Raw genomic sequence first — 14,351 nt, 5'->3', positions numbered from 1 at the left:
TGTCGCTGCAGCTGCTCTCGTGCTCGCTTGATTGTGCGGTCCGTGCCCTTACAGGTCGTAGGCCGACGCCCATCCGATGCGCTCAGTCGCCTCGCGACGTCTCGTAATGGGCTGGGAGGGCACCGGGCGGATCGGGGCATTATCGGCCTATTCGCGTCACATCACACCTCCCGCCGAAGAGAGCGAGTTCGCGCGTGCGCACTCCGTTCACGCCTTGCCGCGGAAATTCGTCGCGGACGCGCCAGCCTCGGCTGGGCCCACCGCGCAATGTGGACCGGTTACGGACACAGTTTTGACCGTTATGGAGGTTCGTACACGTCTTCCAAGGACATTTGGACAACCGATGGCTACAGACTCGTATAGATGACACCGTGAATTTCCGCCATCAACCGCTGCTTTTGTATGTTTATTTAAACATACAATATTACAGTTAGTTGACAAGTATGTGTCCCCCAATCTCTATATCGAGTGATAAAACTGAACTCTTGGTTTACTAAGCAACTTCGATCACCACGAAAGAAAAAAAAAAGCAACGCTTGTACTATACCGCGAGATGTAAGAATACTGCTTCTTATTGGGATCAGTGTACACGAAATGGTTGTAAGCCTATTGTAAGGCATTAGGCGCAGCCAAAAAAATATTATTCTAAGGACTTGCCCTTACTTATCAGTAATAATCCTTTAAGTAATCTGGAAGTAATTTGCCCTAATAATTCTACTAAACGCATTGCAATACACGATCTAAAACAAATTACGATTTCTTATGAAGATCGTCCAGCTGTTTTAATATTTGGGGTTTTACGTGCCAAAACCACTTTCTGATTATGAGGCACGCCGTAGTGGAGGACTCCGGAAATTTAGACCACCTGGGGTTCTTTAACGTGCACCTAAATCTAAGCACACGGGTGTTTTCGCATTTCGCCCCCATCGAAATGCGGCCGCCGTGGCCGGGATTCGATCCCGCGACCTCGTGCTCAGCAGCCCAACACCATAGCCACTGAGCAACCACGGCGGGTCGTCCAGCTGTTTTGAAAGCGTACTCGGAAAACAGGAAGATTATTCCAATGTGCCGCTTGTTCCAGAGCAAAACTTCGCCTTCATGGCTCCAATCGTTGCGCCCGAACGATCATTTCATTTTGCCCACAGTGCGGACTAGATATGAGGAACGTGTTCGTGCTTTCTATGTTACAACTGTTCTGAATGACCTCCCAATTAGTGTGTTCTCCTTAGGCAGTCGGAAAGACGTAAAGACTGTTATCTTTCATTTGTATGCTTGATTTTCTTTCCTTTTCTTCCTGCGTAGTCCAGTTATTTTTTATTTTTCTTTAATGTAAACCGACAGTAGTGCACGCTCTGATTTGTCTCTTGCTGCCGGGCACTGCTCCACAAGCCCTCTGTTGGCTTGGGCAGGCGCATACTTGTACCCTGTAAATTCACAAATAAGGTATTTATTATTATTATTATTATTATTATTATTATTATTATTATTATTATTATTATTATTATTATTTTATTACCACTTCTAGAGGTGTCTCTAACCTGATAACCAGTCTTAAAGTTTCTACTCTGTTCGGTATCGATAAAGTAAACTAAAAAATGCTAATGAATACCACAGTTATTTCCAGCCGCACTCTGTCTCATTTTTAACCAACCAGTATCATCTGGCGGACTACCTAGGAACGGGAAGATCGCTAAGGTCGTTCCCCTTTTCAAATCTGGTGACAGGCACTCGCCTGGTAATTATTGGCGTACTTCACGAACATGCATATGCTGCAAATTACTTGAGCATGTTATAATGTCCCATGGCTATGGTCGCCTTGAATCCAACAAGTTTTTATTCTCTAATCACGGTGACGCCCCCTCGACATTTTTCAACTTTGGGAAAGGCATGATTGCTGTAACAAAACGACGTTTGTGCCACACTTTCAGGTGCCTTAAACATTCTTGAACATTGTTGAATACTGCGCTTCCTCAGATAACTTTGTGAGAATTGTATTCGCGCGTTTTAATTTGTGTGCGCGTGTGTGTGTGTGTGTGTGTGTGTGTGTGTGTGTGTGTGTGTGTGTGTGTGTGTGTGTGTGTGTGTGTGTGTGTGTGTGTGCGCGCGCGTGCGTGCGTGCGTGCGTGCGTGTGTGTGTGTGTGTGTGTGTGTGTGTGTGTGCGTGTGTGTGGGTGCGTGTGTGTGCGTGCCTGTGTGCGTATGTGTGTGCGTGTGTGCGCGCGTGCGTAGGTGTGTGAGTGTGTTCGCTTGCGTTGTGCATTGTTATCTTTTAATTTATTTCGCCCTTCCCGCACGGAACTCGGGTCCGCAGTATACACGAAACAAGTAAATAAAACATTGCTCGTCCCTGAGACGTCCGGTTACTATCAAAAGTTATCTCCCATTGCACATTTCACTACACGTCGCGCCATAACGGCTTAGGAGTCGCTCGACTCCGCATCGTTTCCGATGCAAGAAACGCCAAAACATGAACCGCACGCAATGTCATCCCAGCAAGAAAGAAAAAAAAGATAGAGAAGCTTCAACGAGAGGGAAACGATAGCGCGTAAAAGATAACAACAAAAATGTGACCAGTGAAATTTATACACGAAGCAACGGCACCACCGGTTTTCCCGTTTATCGTACGCACGTGTTGTGCGTGTCAGACAGCCAGTGAGAGTGTAGAAATGCAAGCGAAGTTTTCTGTTGCCGCTATCCTGCCCCCCAACCGGCTTTAATTTATTCCCTTGGCGGAAGGAATCACCACAGGGCGCAGAAAAGGGAGTTAGGTTATCTGTTTCCGCAATCCTCGGGCCAGAAAACCGTGAACGTTATTGGCTCTGCAAGGAAAACAGGATTTCAATTTGAAAGAAAATGAAAAGGCGGCTTGCCGTAGTTCGTTAAGGAAGAAAAACCTGGCGAGGCTGGAAGCTGCCTACGCGAGGGCACGCAGGGAAGGTGTCGCAGAATCGATAAGAACCAGGTATTTCCCGCTCCCGAAAAGAAAGAAGGATAGAAAAAGCAACGGCACCGCGCAGCGTACACGTATTGAAGGTGTTGCCTCCAGAGAGCGTCTTCGGGTAGTGAAACGTGATGGTATTTAATCTAGTGCGAATGATAAGATAAACGTGAAATAATGAACTTCTCTCGCTGAAGTAGAGAAAGAAAGCTAAGAGCGAGTGGGATCCGAGAAACAACGTAAGAGGACAAGAAAGAAATAAAGGAAAAGAAGGAGAAATGGTGACTAAGACTCCGGAGAAAAAGCCGTCGATGTCCGTTTTTTACAACCTTGCCTCGACTCGACTCCGCTCCGGGAGAGAAAGTTTAGTGAACTGCTCCGGAGATACGGGAAAAAAAAAAAACGCGAGCAGCCAAGCCTAGCCAAGCCGCTGCGAACGAACGCGCTCGTGACAGCTGCGCCGCTCCGCGGCCGCGGGCCTGTTTTAAAACTTTCACCCGCGCCTTGCCCGATAAGTACGTGGACCCTTCGAGCATCGCGAACGAAAAGCAAGAACAGAGCGTCCAGTATTTGTCGCCACTCTCCCGCTTTCGGTATCTCAAGCGAAAGTCTCGGAAAGTTTGCGCACGTACGTGGATCCTGCCGGTGGTTCGACAGTGCCCGCTCTTCAAAGCAGGCGCGAAAGAAAGCAGCCAGAAAAGGAGCAACAGGTCGTGGAACCCGCTAGCTTGCGAGCACCGAATGCCGTCAGCGGGCCGCGGAAGCTTACGTGCGACCCTCGAACGTCTATCTCCTGTCTTTTTGTTTGTTCCCGCATCTTACGTATTCATCTAGCGGGCGACCTCTACTTACTGCTGCTGCTGCTGCTATTGCAGCGTCACCTCGTGGTGTGTGTCACGCGGGATAATCCCCCCCCCCCCCCAACGCACACACGTCCTGCGTCGCTGGCCGTTAGACGCGGGCGAAAGTCGCCAATGAAAGCGGAAGAGTATGGAGGCAGAGCGAAGAGAGATACAGCGGCGGCATTCGCTGTCGAAAACATGCCAACCGGATTTGGCCGTCGCTCTCTTCCGGCTGCATATGTACGGGAACCGAACAGCAGCAGTGCCATACGCCATGCCAGCTTAAAGAACACGCACTCACTCTCGTTGAAAGGCGCACACGTGTCGCGTTTCCGCATTGCGCCACTATAGGGGGCGCTAACGAGTGCGAGTTTGGTGCAGGACATGAAACTGGGCAAGGTTTGGTATACGGGCTAGTTGGTGTTTGTGATGTTTGAAACAATGAAACTGGGGTCGGCCACGGGCGTACGAAACTCAGTAATATAGAGATAGAGGTCGTAACGAAGGAAGAGAAGGTCAATGAGGGATGGTCGAAACGCCAGACCGGAATAGATGTAGTAAAACCTGATTATAGTTCAAGCAGGCCTGCTGGGTGACCATATGTCGCCGCCCCTTTCCAAAGGTGGTGCAATTAAAGCCGTAAAAAGAACCACCATCATCAACAATCACGGTCATCCTCGACGTCGCCGTTGGAGTAGCACACAGACTTGTTACAAGGCATAGTAGAGATATGCGGAATGCTAGATAGATTATAATAGGTGCATAGTAAAACATAATTAGCACATGCCGGTAAGGTGACTATGTGTCATGGCCTGAAGTCAAATGGGATGCCACCAGTGATCAGTATCATCATTGGTGTCGTCACAGACACAATTAATGTCGCCGCAGTATGGAGACAGACGGAATGGTAGATTGCAAACTACACAGAGTAAAGTTCAGGCTCGGTGATTAAGTAGCCACTTTGATTCACAGCTGATGGCATTAGCAATCATCACCGGTGCAGTGTGCAACTCTGCTTTCAAGGAGGATGTTCATATTATTCTCTTCTGAGAAGGAAGGCAGCAAGAAATGCTGGAAGGAGGAATAAAATAAACAAAGAAGAAATGAAATCAGTACAGAAAGGCAGTAGCAATAAGGAAATAAATAAAACGGGAAGGAAAGAAAAGTCTAATGGATTCGGCAAGAATCAAATATACTCAAACAAGGGGGGAAACGAACATAATGACGCAGAAATGGCAAACATGAAATATTGGAAGAGCGAACGAAGAAAGAACACGAAAGGAGGAATGCAGAAAGGACGGAGCAAAATGCGAGAGGTCAAGAAAATTGAGATTAAAAGCAAGCGAATGTAAGGACAGGAACTCAATAAATATATATATAGCCCAAAAATAAGCGAGTAGACAAACACCGCGAGAGATTGGCTTTCCAGATCGCCAGAATCCCGGCTGCAATCTCTTTCCTTCGTTTCCGACGGTTCGCTGCCTCAAGTTGCGAATGTCGCCGAACGCGGGGGACACTTTTTTTTTTTTTGTCTCCTTCCGGTCGGAGTGGAACGAACCGCAGATCGGAGTCACTGAACGGAGATGTTCGATTTCGCGTGCCTATGGCTGAGAGCATGCCGCGGCAGGGACCAACATCCGGGGGCAGAAGGGGGGTGGGGGGGTTAAGAAATGAACCACCTGCTTTGTCATGCGCATCGCGTGCGGAATACCTAACTTAATTAACAGGCACGTCAAACGCCGGCTATGCCTTCTAGTAAGCGAAAGAAAAAAAGGCCGCAGCGTCTCGAAGATCGTATAACGATACCGTCAAATACGACTAGAATATAGCCGGTCTCTAACAATGAAGAGTGTGGCACGTCATCGAAATCTGTACGAATAAGCGTGATCCGAGTTAGCAAACAAACAAAGAAACAACGGAGCTGAAGGAAATGACAAACACACGAAACAGTACGTGCGATGTGACGCATTCCTTGGCCCCCTCCCTTGCGCTGTGGGAATGCAAATAATCTCGCGCTTACATCGCCTTCGCAGCATTGGGATACAAAGACGCAACAGGTTCTCATAGCAAGAACTAGTTGGAGTCAATTGAACGTGAATAGATCGTGGCACCTAAGTCGGAAGCCCCGGGGGCTGTTTAGCTGGTCGTTGCCCACCGCCGTTTGCTTTGCCTTCGGAATGACTGTCTATGCAAACGTATTTGCAGGATCCGTACGATCTCGGGAAAGTGAAAGTTTCACCGCTCCCCATGCATCCACTGGCCAGGCGCCAGCTCCGGAAATAAACATGAACTCTAGGTGTGTGTCTCAGATCTCATTTATCCCAGGGAGATTAGACGTTTTGTCTTGTTGCTGATATGTGATTACAGTTGAATCATAAACGAGGCGTCGACAATGCCGGTCGTGTCTTGCACTACCGCCAGCAGCGGAGAGGGCGTATTTCTGCTTCCCTTTTCTCGCCAACTTTGGTTAACAACTTTGGATAGCAATGCCATCATCACAGTGTTTACGTCCGGTACAGGGCGAAGACCCTTCCCAGAGAACTCCAGCTACAGGTGCACGTCAACAGACTTCACCCTCTGTCTGACAATGTCTTTATCTTATCATTCCATCGAATCACATGCTGCCCTCGACTGCATTCACCAACGCTCCAGTCACTTACTTAGCCTCATCGGGATACTTTGCTCCCATGCTCCTTAGGATGGAAGAGACGCGATTCCATGTGAAGGAACGAGCCGACAGGAAACAGTCCGTACGTATCTGACATTCTGAGCCGTTTCTTATCCGTACAACTAACGACGTCCGGCTCGCCAGCACACTATTAAAATAATATTTGCGTACTTTGAGAACTTAGGATTCCCACTGCCAACAATATAAACAAAAACAAAAAACTGCACCCTTTGAGGCGTACGCTTGTCCCGCCAGAATAATCGTTACCTACCGCCACCAGTTTCGAGACGTGCCACCCAACGACATCGACGGCTACGAAACTTGCAGCTCTTCGCGCTGCACTTCGTCTCGTCAGCCAAGGACAACTTCGAAGATGGTCAATATTCGCTGACTCGAAGGCAGCACTGCAGTCTTTACTATCGTCCCTGCGGCGCGGACCGCACGAACAACTGGTATTCGAGATTGGAGAACTAATACACACCTTTGCTGGGAAAGGACACCACGTGACATATCAGTGGCTTCCAAGTCATTGCGGAGTCATAGGTAACGAGCACGCCGATAACGCTACTCGATCGCCTCTTCAAGACAACAAAGAGGAGTCGATAACCGTTATCAAGGAGAGATGCCGCTAGAAAACTTCGAATGCTCAACCGGGTTACCACTTTCTCCATGTGGGGCAGACGAACTTTTTATGGAAAGCGGTTGCACCACTACTCTCCGCATTCGCATCACAGCTTGATTGACGACGCGAAGCTATCCTACTTTGTCGAATATGGCCAGGAGTGGCCTTTACGAAGCTTTCTGCTTTCCGAATAGGATGGTCCGACGACGCCTCGTGTGATGACAGATAGGGTCGCTCGTACTCGCGATAGCGCGCTTGGACCAAAGACCTTTAACAGAGGAAACCATTCTGGAATGCCGACATCAGAAGTCACCGCAGCGGACGGCGACGAGGGCTCTGTTGCAGTTTTTAAAGACAACAGACTTGCACGAGCGGCTGCAGCCTGAACTGACTTTTAAAGTTCTACAAGTACTACTGCGCCGTGCGGTGATTCTATGTGGTGACAGTGACCTACTGCGATTATGTATCTGTGCTCTCTTTCTTTCATTATCTACTTTCCTGTCACCTTACCTCCCTCTCGCCCCAGCGTAAGGTAGCAAACCGGATCTTCTCCTTTGGTTAACCTCCCTGCCTTTCCCCTTTCTCCTCTCTCCGTCTATCTTGCGCCCTTTTCGTCTCTTCAAATCTGCGCACCCGGTAACTCCAGGTCACGAACTACACGCGCATATAAGCCTGAGATAGCGTTTCTGACAGGAATGTAGTGAACGCAGATTGTTCAATGAAGTAAGTTCACGCAATGTCGATTGCAGTTTGGGGGCAACATAAGCCCCGAAGGGCGTGAATAGTTATTCGGAGTGTGGGCGCGCATCAAGTCAGCCCCACTTCGCGTGTAGAGAGAGAGAGAGAGAGAGAGAGAGGAAAGGCAGGGAGGTTAACCAGACTGAGTCCAGTTTGCTACCCTACACGTGGAGAGGGGAATATATATATATATATATATATATATATATATATATATATATATATAGAGAGAGAGAGAGAGAGAGAGAGAGAGAGAGATGGAGGGAGGGAGGGGGGAAGGAAAGGCAGGGAAGTTAACCAGACTGAGTCCAGTTCGCTACCCTACACGTGGGGAGGAGAATGGAGAGAGAGAGAGAGAGCTTGAGTCTATACCGCACTTTCACTTGCACTTCGCATGTAAACCAGAAAACAGCGGAGACGGCGACTCACCGTCGACGCAGTTGCTCTCCAGGTACTCGTTGGTCTCGCCCGAGGGCACGAAGTAGCGGTCCCCGACCACCGAATGCCGGTCCATGTCGCTGATGGCGCACTCGCCAGTCGACGGGTCGAAGTTGGCCGAGCGGCACTGGAACTCGGTCTCGTCCAGGCACATGTCCATGCACTCCTCGCGGGCCACCGCGTGCAGGCGCTTTCTCGCCAAGTCTCGCAGCGCGTAGCCCGTGACGCGCTCGAAGGCCCAGTCCCGACTGCAGCGTCGTTTCCCTGCGGAAAAACAAAAGCGTGCAGCGATGAGGCACGGTGCTAAGCGCTTAAGGGTGAAAACCTATACGCCAATATGTATAAAGGGTATAATTTTGTATCGCAAGACACGATCCTTCACCTTTGGAGGTTGTTAACACCCCTATGTTCCACTGGGTATAACAGGGACAGTTGGTGTTATTCCACACCTTTAAGAGTAGGATGCTAATGAAGCAGGTGTAGTTCTACGCTATTAGGCGCATCATTGGTATATCGCACAATTTTACACTTGTTAAACCTATGATTCTGTACCTGTGGGAGTGTACACCTACACCAATGTGAGTCGATAATATAATTCTGCATCTTAAGATGCGATTCAGCACCTTTTGAGCCATTAACTTACACCATTATGGATTTAGGGTATCCTTCTGCGCTATTTCATACGGGGGTGGGGGGTGGGGGGGATCGGATACTGATACAGAACTTGCGGGGAGTAGGGGGGAGGGCACGTATCCGGTGTCCCTGTCCCCCTCCCTGAGTTACGCCATGCGCAGAGCACCACGGAAAACTGCCCCGTAACAGTTTCGAGACGATCCACTAACCCGCCTTTCCAGTCCAACAGACTCATACAAATTTCGTACCCGCCTCCATTGAAGGGCCACCAACACCTCACTTCCTTTAACAACCGGAGCTCTTTCACCGGCTGGAAATAAAGAGTGGGAGGGAGGGGCTAGTCTGGCTCCTTTGATATAAAAGCCTGCCGAAGTACTCCACAAAAGCAATTCACCTCTGTAATAAGGGAGGCGATGAACGGCCTCTTTTCTTCCGTGTGCCTTCAGGCGAAGCGATGACGAAAGCCTCCGCATGTGAAAAGATCCCATAGGACGGAGCATCTACCGCCGATGGTGAAAGAGTCCTGCTCTTGCGAGGTTAGCGTGCCACGGTTGGATAACTTTTCCGTACACGCTACGGGAGCGCGGGATGAAAATTTGGGGTATTCAGACACAGTGTGTGGCCACGGGCTCACATTCTGTGAAAGAAGATAGGTAGCTCCTGTAGCGCTAACTTGCCGCGAGCGAATTTGATAAACGTACGCCGGTCTACGCTCGCTGGGCAGCCGAGACAGAAGCTGTTGCGCTAAACATATTATTATTCAGGAGTGCTGAGTAGCCAGTGAGCTGACGGTAGCTTATTTCTCGAAGTCCCAAAGGTGGTGGTGGCAGCTAAAGGACCGCTTTCTATGAAAGACATGACGTGACGTTAGTTTAGATTCGGTAACGTCGACGTGAACTCATTTTATGGGCAGCATTCTCTGGCCGTGCAGGGAGCATTTCGGCTTCTCGTGCTCTATAGGTAGCCGAGACTGCAACCGCCACTTCAGGACTTATTACTTGAGAACGCTGAGCGATTTGCCGGCCAAGATAAATGTCGTTTGCGAAACCGCAGTTGTTGCCTCTTTTGGACGATTATGGAGTTTGGAATTCCTTGAAAGATAGTTCAGGCCGGGGTGCTATTACTGAAGCTTCATCGCTGTTTCGACAATCACGGTGTACTTACAGATATTTTACAGGTGTGGGCAAGCAAAACACGCACGATTCTGTCAAGGGACGCAAGCGAGCGCAGTGAGAAGCTTTCAGTGTGCTCGAACCTTAAATCAATGGAGGCAGGTGCATGAGAGCGAAATGGATAGTCGCTATTAAAGAGAGCGACTAGTGCAACGGCAAAAAACAAAAAGGGCTGTTACAACACCTCTGGTTTACGCTGCTATTAGGAGCAGCTGGTCTCCATGTTACGTACTACTTACGAGGCTACCAGTATACGATTGCTACATAGCGCGCATGGCTATTTTTGTCCAGTCCTCGCGCTGTGTCCTGTTGTTCCTCACTATGTCCCAGTCTGTGTATGCTGTTGACCCTTTCAGCTGCACATAATCGTGATTTTAAAATTGCTGTTGTTAATTCTATTACGTCACTAGACCCTGGGAGGTGTAGTAACAACTACTTCCGAAAGCGTATACTACTACTACTACTAATGCTACTACTATCACTGCATTTACGCACTTACACTGCTGCTGCTGCTGACACTACAACTACTACTACTACTGCTACTAGCACTACTACTACTACTACTACTACTACTACTACTACTACACACTGACACTGCTACTGCTGACACTACTGCTACTACTAATACTATTACTGTTTGATATAGAACCTGTAGTAACTGTAGTACAGCAGCAGTGTAGAAGCAACAGGAAATGCTTTCGATATTCCCGCCGCGTCAGTTCTCACCGAAGAGGCATATCTTTTGCGCGTAGAGTGTGAACACGGGAAACTGCGAGACCGCCAGCGACGCCGGCCGCTCGGTGGCGCTCGAGGTGAAGAGCACGCACAGGCCGGTCTCGAAGTTCACCGACTGGCACGACGCGTTGCGGCGACAGTGCTCCAGGCAGTCGGTCAGCTGCAGCGTGCCGGGCTTCAGCTCGATCGTGTCCGACGGCGCGCTGTACACGTAGCCGGTGACCAGCTCGAACGTCAGCCGGCCGTTGGGGCAGCTGCCGCCCGGCGCTGCGAACGAGACAAGAGGGTATACGGGATGAGGTACAGTGCAGAGGGAAAAGGTGGCTCGCGAAGCGAACATTGGGACACACATCTTCTTGTATGAAAAAATGAAGAGATAGATAGATAGAAAACGGTCTCGCAGGGAAACTGAACTTGCTTCCCCAGTGTAGGGTAGCAAACCGGAGACTGATATCTAGTTAACCTCCCTGCCTTTGCTATTCATCTCTCTCTCTCTCGCTCTCTCTCTTATATAGGAGGGAGTGCTTACGAAACTTAACGGGTAAGGTGGATGCACGTTTTAGGTAGAGCTACTGTACAGACTTGCAGGCACCTTAGTTTTACGTAGATTTACACGTAATGTGGCGCCCTCTGTACTTATATGAGAATTAGTTGTAGTTATTTAGTCACAAATACCCCTAAAGGCTAAATGAGCGGATGAGAGAGAGGGAACGGGGAGGGGGGCGCAGCGATAAATTTGTCAGATGAAATCATTTACAATAATACATTTTGAGCATTAGGTCACTCATAACATCCTAAAAAAAATAGAACGAATAGAGAGGACACGTAAATGATGTACTATATTTGTAAAATATTGCAACTTTAACGCAGCGCCGTCTCTGTAAAAAGCCTTAAAGAAAGAAGGAGTCTATTCAACAATGGCGAGCGCCGTCAACCACATCAGTATTGGTATAGTTGGTGTCGGGCTTTCGAATATACATGGTCGCTGAGACGCCGGTTTGATTCGCACTTGCGCCAATAAACGAAGGTTTTCTGTACGTGTCCGAGAGATTTCGTGGGGAGTCATCACACGCCGGACATCAAATGTACCGCTAAAAGAGTCAGTTTACATTGCATCAATCGAGTTGTATAAGAGGCTGTATACAAATACAACGAGCAAAACGAGAACAAGGTAAAAGCGGGAGCCAACGTTTCGACGAGTGGACTTAACCTTTCTTCAAGGCGACCACCTCCCACCTTTCCCGTGTTTTCCCTGTATAGCATACAGCGGTTTAGCTCAGTCTAGCTATAGGAAGTTGCCCAGCTTCCTCACACTGGTGCCACTATTCTCGTCGACGCCAAAATTAAAGCGTCGCCAGGTCACCGAACTTCATGCATCTTCGTTGCTGGTAGAATTTTTTAAAAATTTATTATCTCCTCCAAGTTTTTGACGGCGCTCTTCTCGGAACAACTCCGTGTTATTTTCTTATCTTAATTTCTGGATATCATTTGCAGGCCTTGAGCCTGCAGCGCACCAATGCATACGCCTTGTGTTTACACTGACGTCAAGGCTGGCATCAGACTTGGCAGCGCTGTCTCCGGTAACAATGTTGAGTGGGGTGGTTTCGGAGGCAATGACAACTTCTCAGGAATTTTCCTCAGACACAGAAATGACAGGCGCAAAGAGAGCTCCACTCTGAATGTAATAATCTCTCGCCGTAGCAGACATCGTGCGTCGCCACGACAGTCGCCGTTCGCGCGTCAAATTATGCCCCCCGCTCAAGTTGTGAACAGGGAACAGACGCTCTGTTCCCTGTGATAGAAGCTGTTTCTTTCTTTTTTTTTCCCCTGTGGTAGCAAGCGTCTGTTCCCTGTGATAGACGCTGTTTCTTTCTTCTTTTCTTTTTTCTGTGGTAGCATTACAAGTAAACTTAACCCACTTTGTAGGTAACCGCTCGACGGAAAAATGTGCGCCGAGTTTAATACAGCGTCTCAAAGCATTAGCTGTCAGGAGTGAAGAATGCGAAAAAGTGTCACGTGAGGCACGCGCCAGGCGTTTTTAAAAGAATGGGCGAGTTTGGCGCGAGAGAAGCGTGTGTGCGACCGTGTCGATAAAGAAAGAAAACAGAAAGTGCGATCGTGGCCGAATGGTTAGAGCGCTAGATGCTACCATCGGTGATGGAGGAGGAGGAAAGAAAGGGAGAAGGCAGGGACGTTAACCAGAAAATCATTGGTCAAGCATTCACCCAATGTGTGCACGAAATCGTAAGTTTGTAAGACAGACGAGCTTTTTTTTCTTTTTTTTTGTTGAGCTCAAATTGGTACGCGGACGCAAGAGAGAGAGAGAGAACAATAACATAACAGCATCCCGCATGTTGCCTTAAGTGTCTCTGTTTCTTTGTCAGTAGTCAAACTTTTCAATCAACATGCCCGTCGTTCAAGGTCAACTAGTTCACTTGCATATGCCTTTGCATTTCTTGCTTTCCTCCGCCTTCCACTCTGTTTCTCTTTTTATCCCCCTTAACCCTTCCCCCTGCGCAGGGTAGCCAACCGGAACTACCTCTGGTTAACCTCCCTGCCTTTCTTTGCATTATCTTATCTCTCTCTCCTTTCACCATGGATATAACTTTTTGGAAATGTGCTCCGTCGCCGCTGCATGTGCGTACTTTATAGGTAAACCGTATCACATTATTACGTCGTCCTGCACGTCGTCTACACTGTTCGCATGGCAAACGAAGCCAACTGCGTTCTAGTCTACTTGCGCAGTGGCACTCTTCGTGCACCGCAACCTGTTGCGTCTTAACTCTGGTGCATCCCGAACTGGATTAGTTATGCGCCATTTCGGTACATCATCTTTCTAGCCGGTCACAAGCTCTTGAATCTACTCGGCATCGTGCATCAATGTTTATTTACTTCGAACTTTTCGCCTAAGTCTAGCGTACAAGGTTACGTGATGTAACCACTCCTGCTCGGGCCAACTCCTGGCCTACATTATTCTGAAATAAATAAATAAATAAATAAATAAATAAATAAATAAATAAATAAATAAATAAATAAATAAATCTTAAATCAAGTGCTGACATTACTAGCCTGAAATCCGAGCGTGAACATGTCGCTGCCTATTTCACAAAACAGTATCATTCATAGCTTCGCCGTCCTGTCATCACCCCAGCTAATCGCCAGTTCCTGTCGCAACAAGCCACTCCAGAGCTGCTTACCCAGGCACACTAGCATTACGTGTCATTTTCATTACTTGATTGCTTCGTAACGTAACATTTCAGTTTCCATAGCAACACTGGTCCTATGAGAGACGGTGTAGTGGACGACTCCGGATGAATTTTGACCCCCTAACCCGAATCTAAGTACACTATCGTTTTTTGCACTTGGCCCTCATCGGAACGCGGCTGCCGTTGTCGGGAATCGAACCCGGGACCTCGCGACAGGACGCCGTATAGCCATTGAACCACAACAGCCGCGGGTAAGCTTCTATCCTTCTTACAGACAGCGAACGGTTGCAACGACATTCCACCCGACTTTCTACTGTTACTCTCATCCTACCACTCTTTCTTATACGGAAAGAATCATT

The 14,351-nt window shown here is 48.4% G+C and overlaps 1 protein-coding gene across 2 annotated transcripts in view; it reads right to left on the bottom strand.

Annotated features, from left to right (window-relative positions):
• LOC139049426 (uncharacterized) overlaps positions 1 to 14,351 on the bottom strand; it is a 114,245-nt gene that overhangs the window by 77,032 nt on the left and 22,862 nt on the right. For both annotated transcript variants that reach the window (XM_070524741.1, XM_070524742.1), the window contains exons 2-3: positions 10,778 to 11,053; positions 8,238 to 8,510 (exon numbers count right to left, since the gene is read on the bottom strand). In XM_070524741.1, coding sequence (XP_070380842.1) covers positions 8,238 to 8,510; positions 10,778 to 11,053 — 549 coding nt within the window. The remainder of the gene's footprint in view (positions 1 to 8,237; positions 8,511 to 10,777; positions 11,054 to 14,351) is intronic.

The sequence above is a fragment of the Dermacentor albipictus genome, chromosome 9 (genome assembly GCF_038994185.2).
Source record: "Dermacentor albipictus isolate Rhodes 1998 colony chromosome 9, USDA_Dalb.pri_finalv2, whole genome shotgun sequence".
NCBI lineage: Eukaryota > Metazoa > Arthropoda > Arachnida > Ixodida > Ixodidae > Dermacentor > Dermacentor albipictus.
The sequence above is the reverse complement of the archived record's forward strand: the minus strand, read 5'-3'. Positions and strand labels throughout refer to the sequence as shown.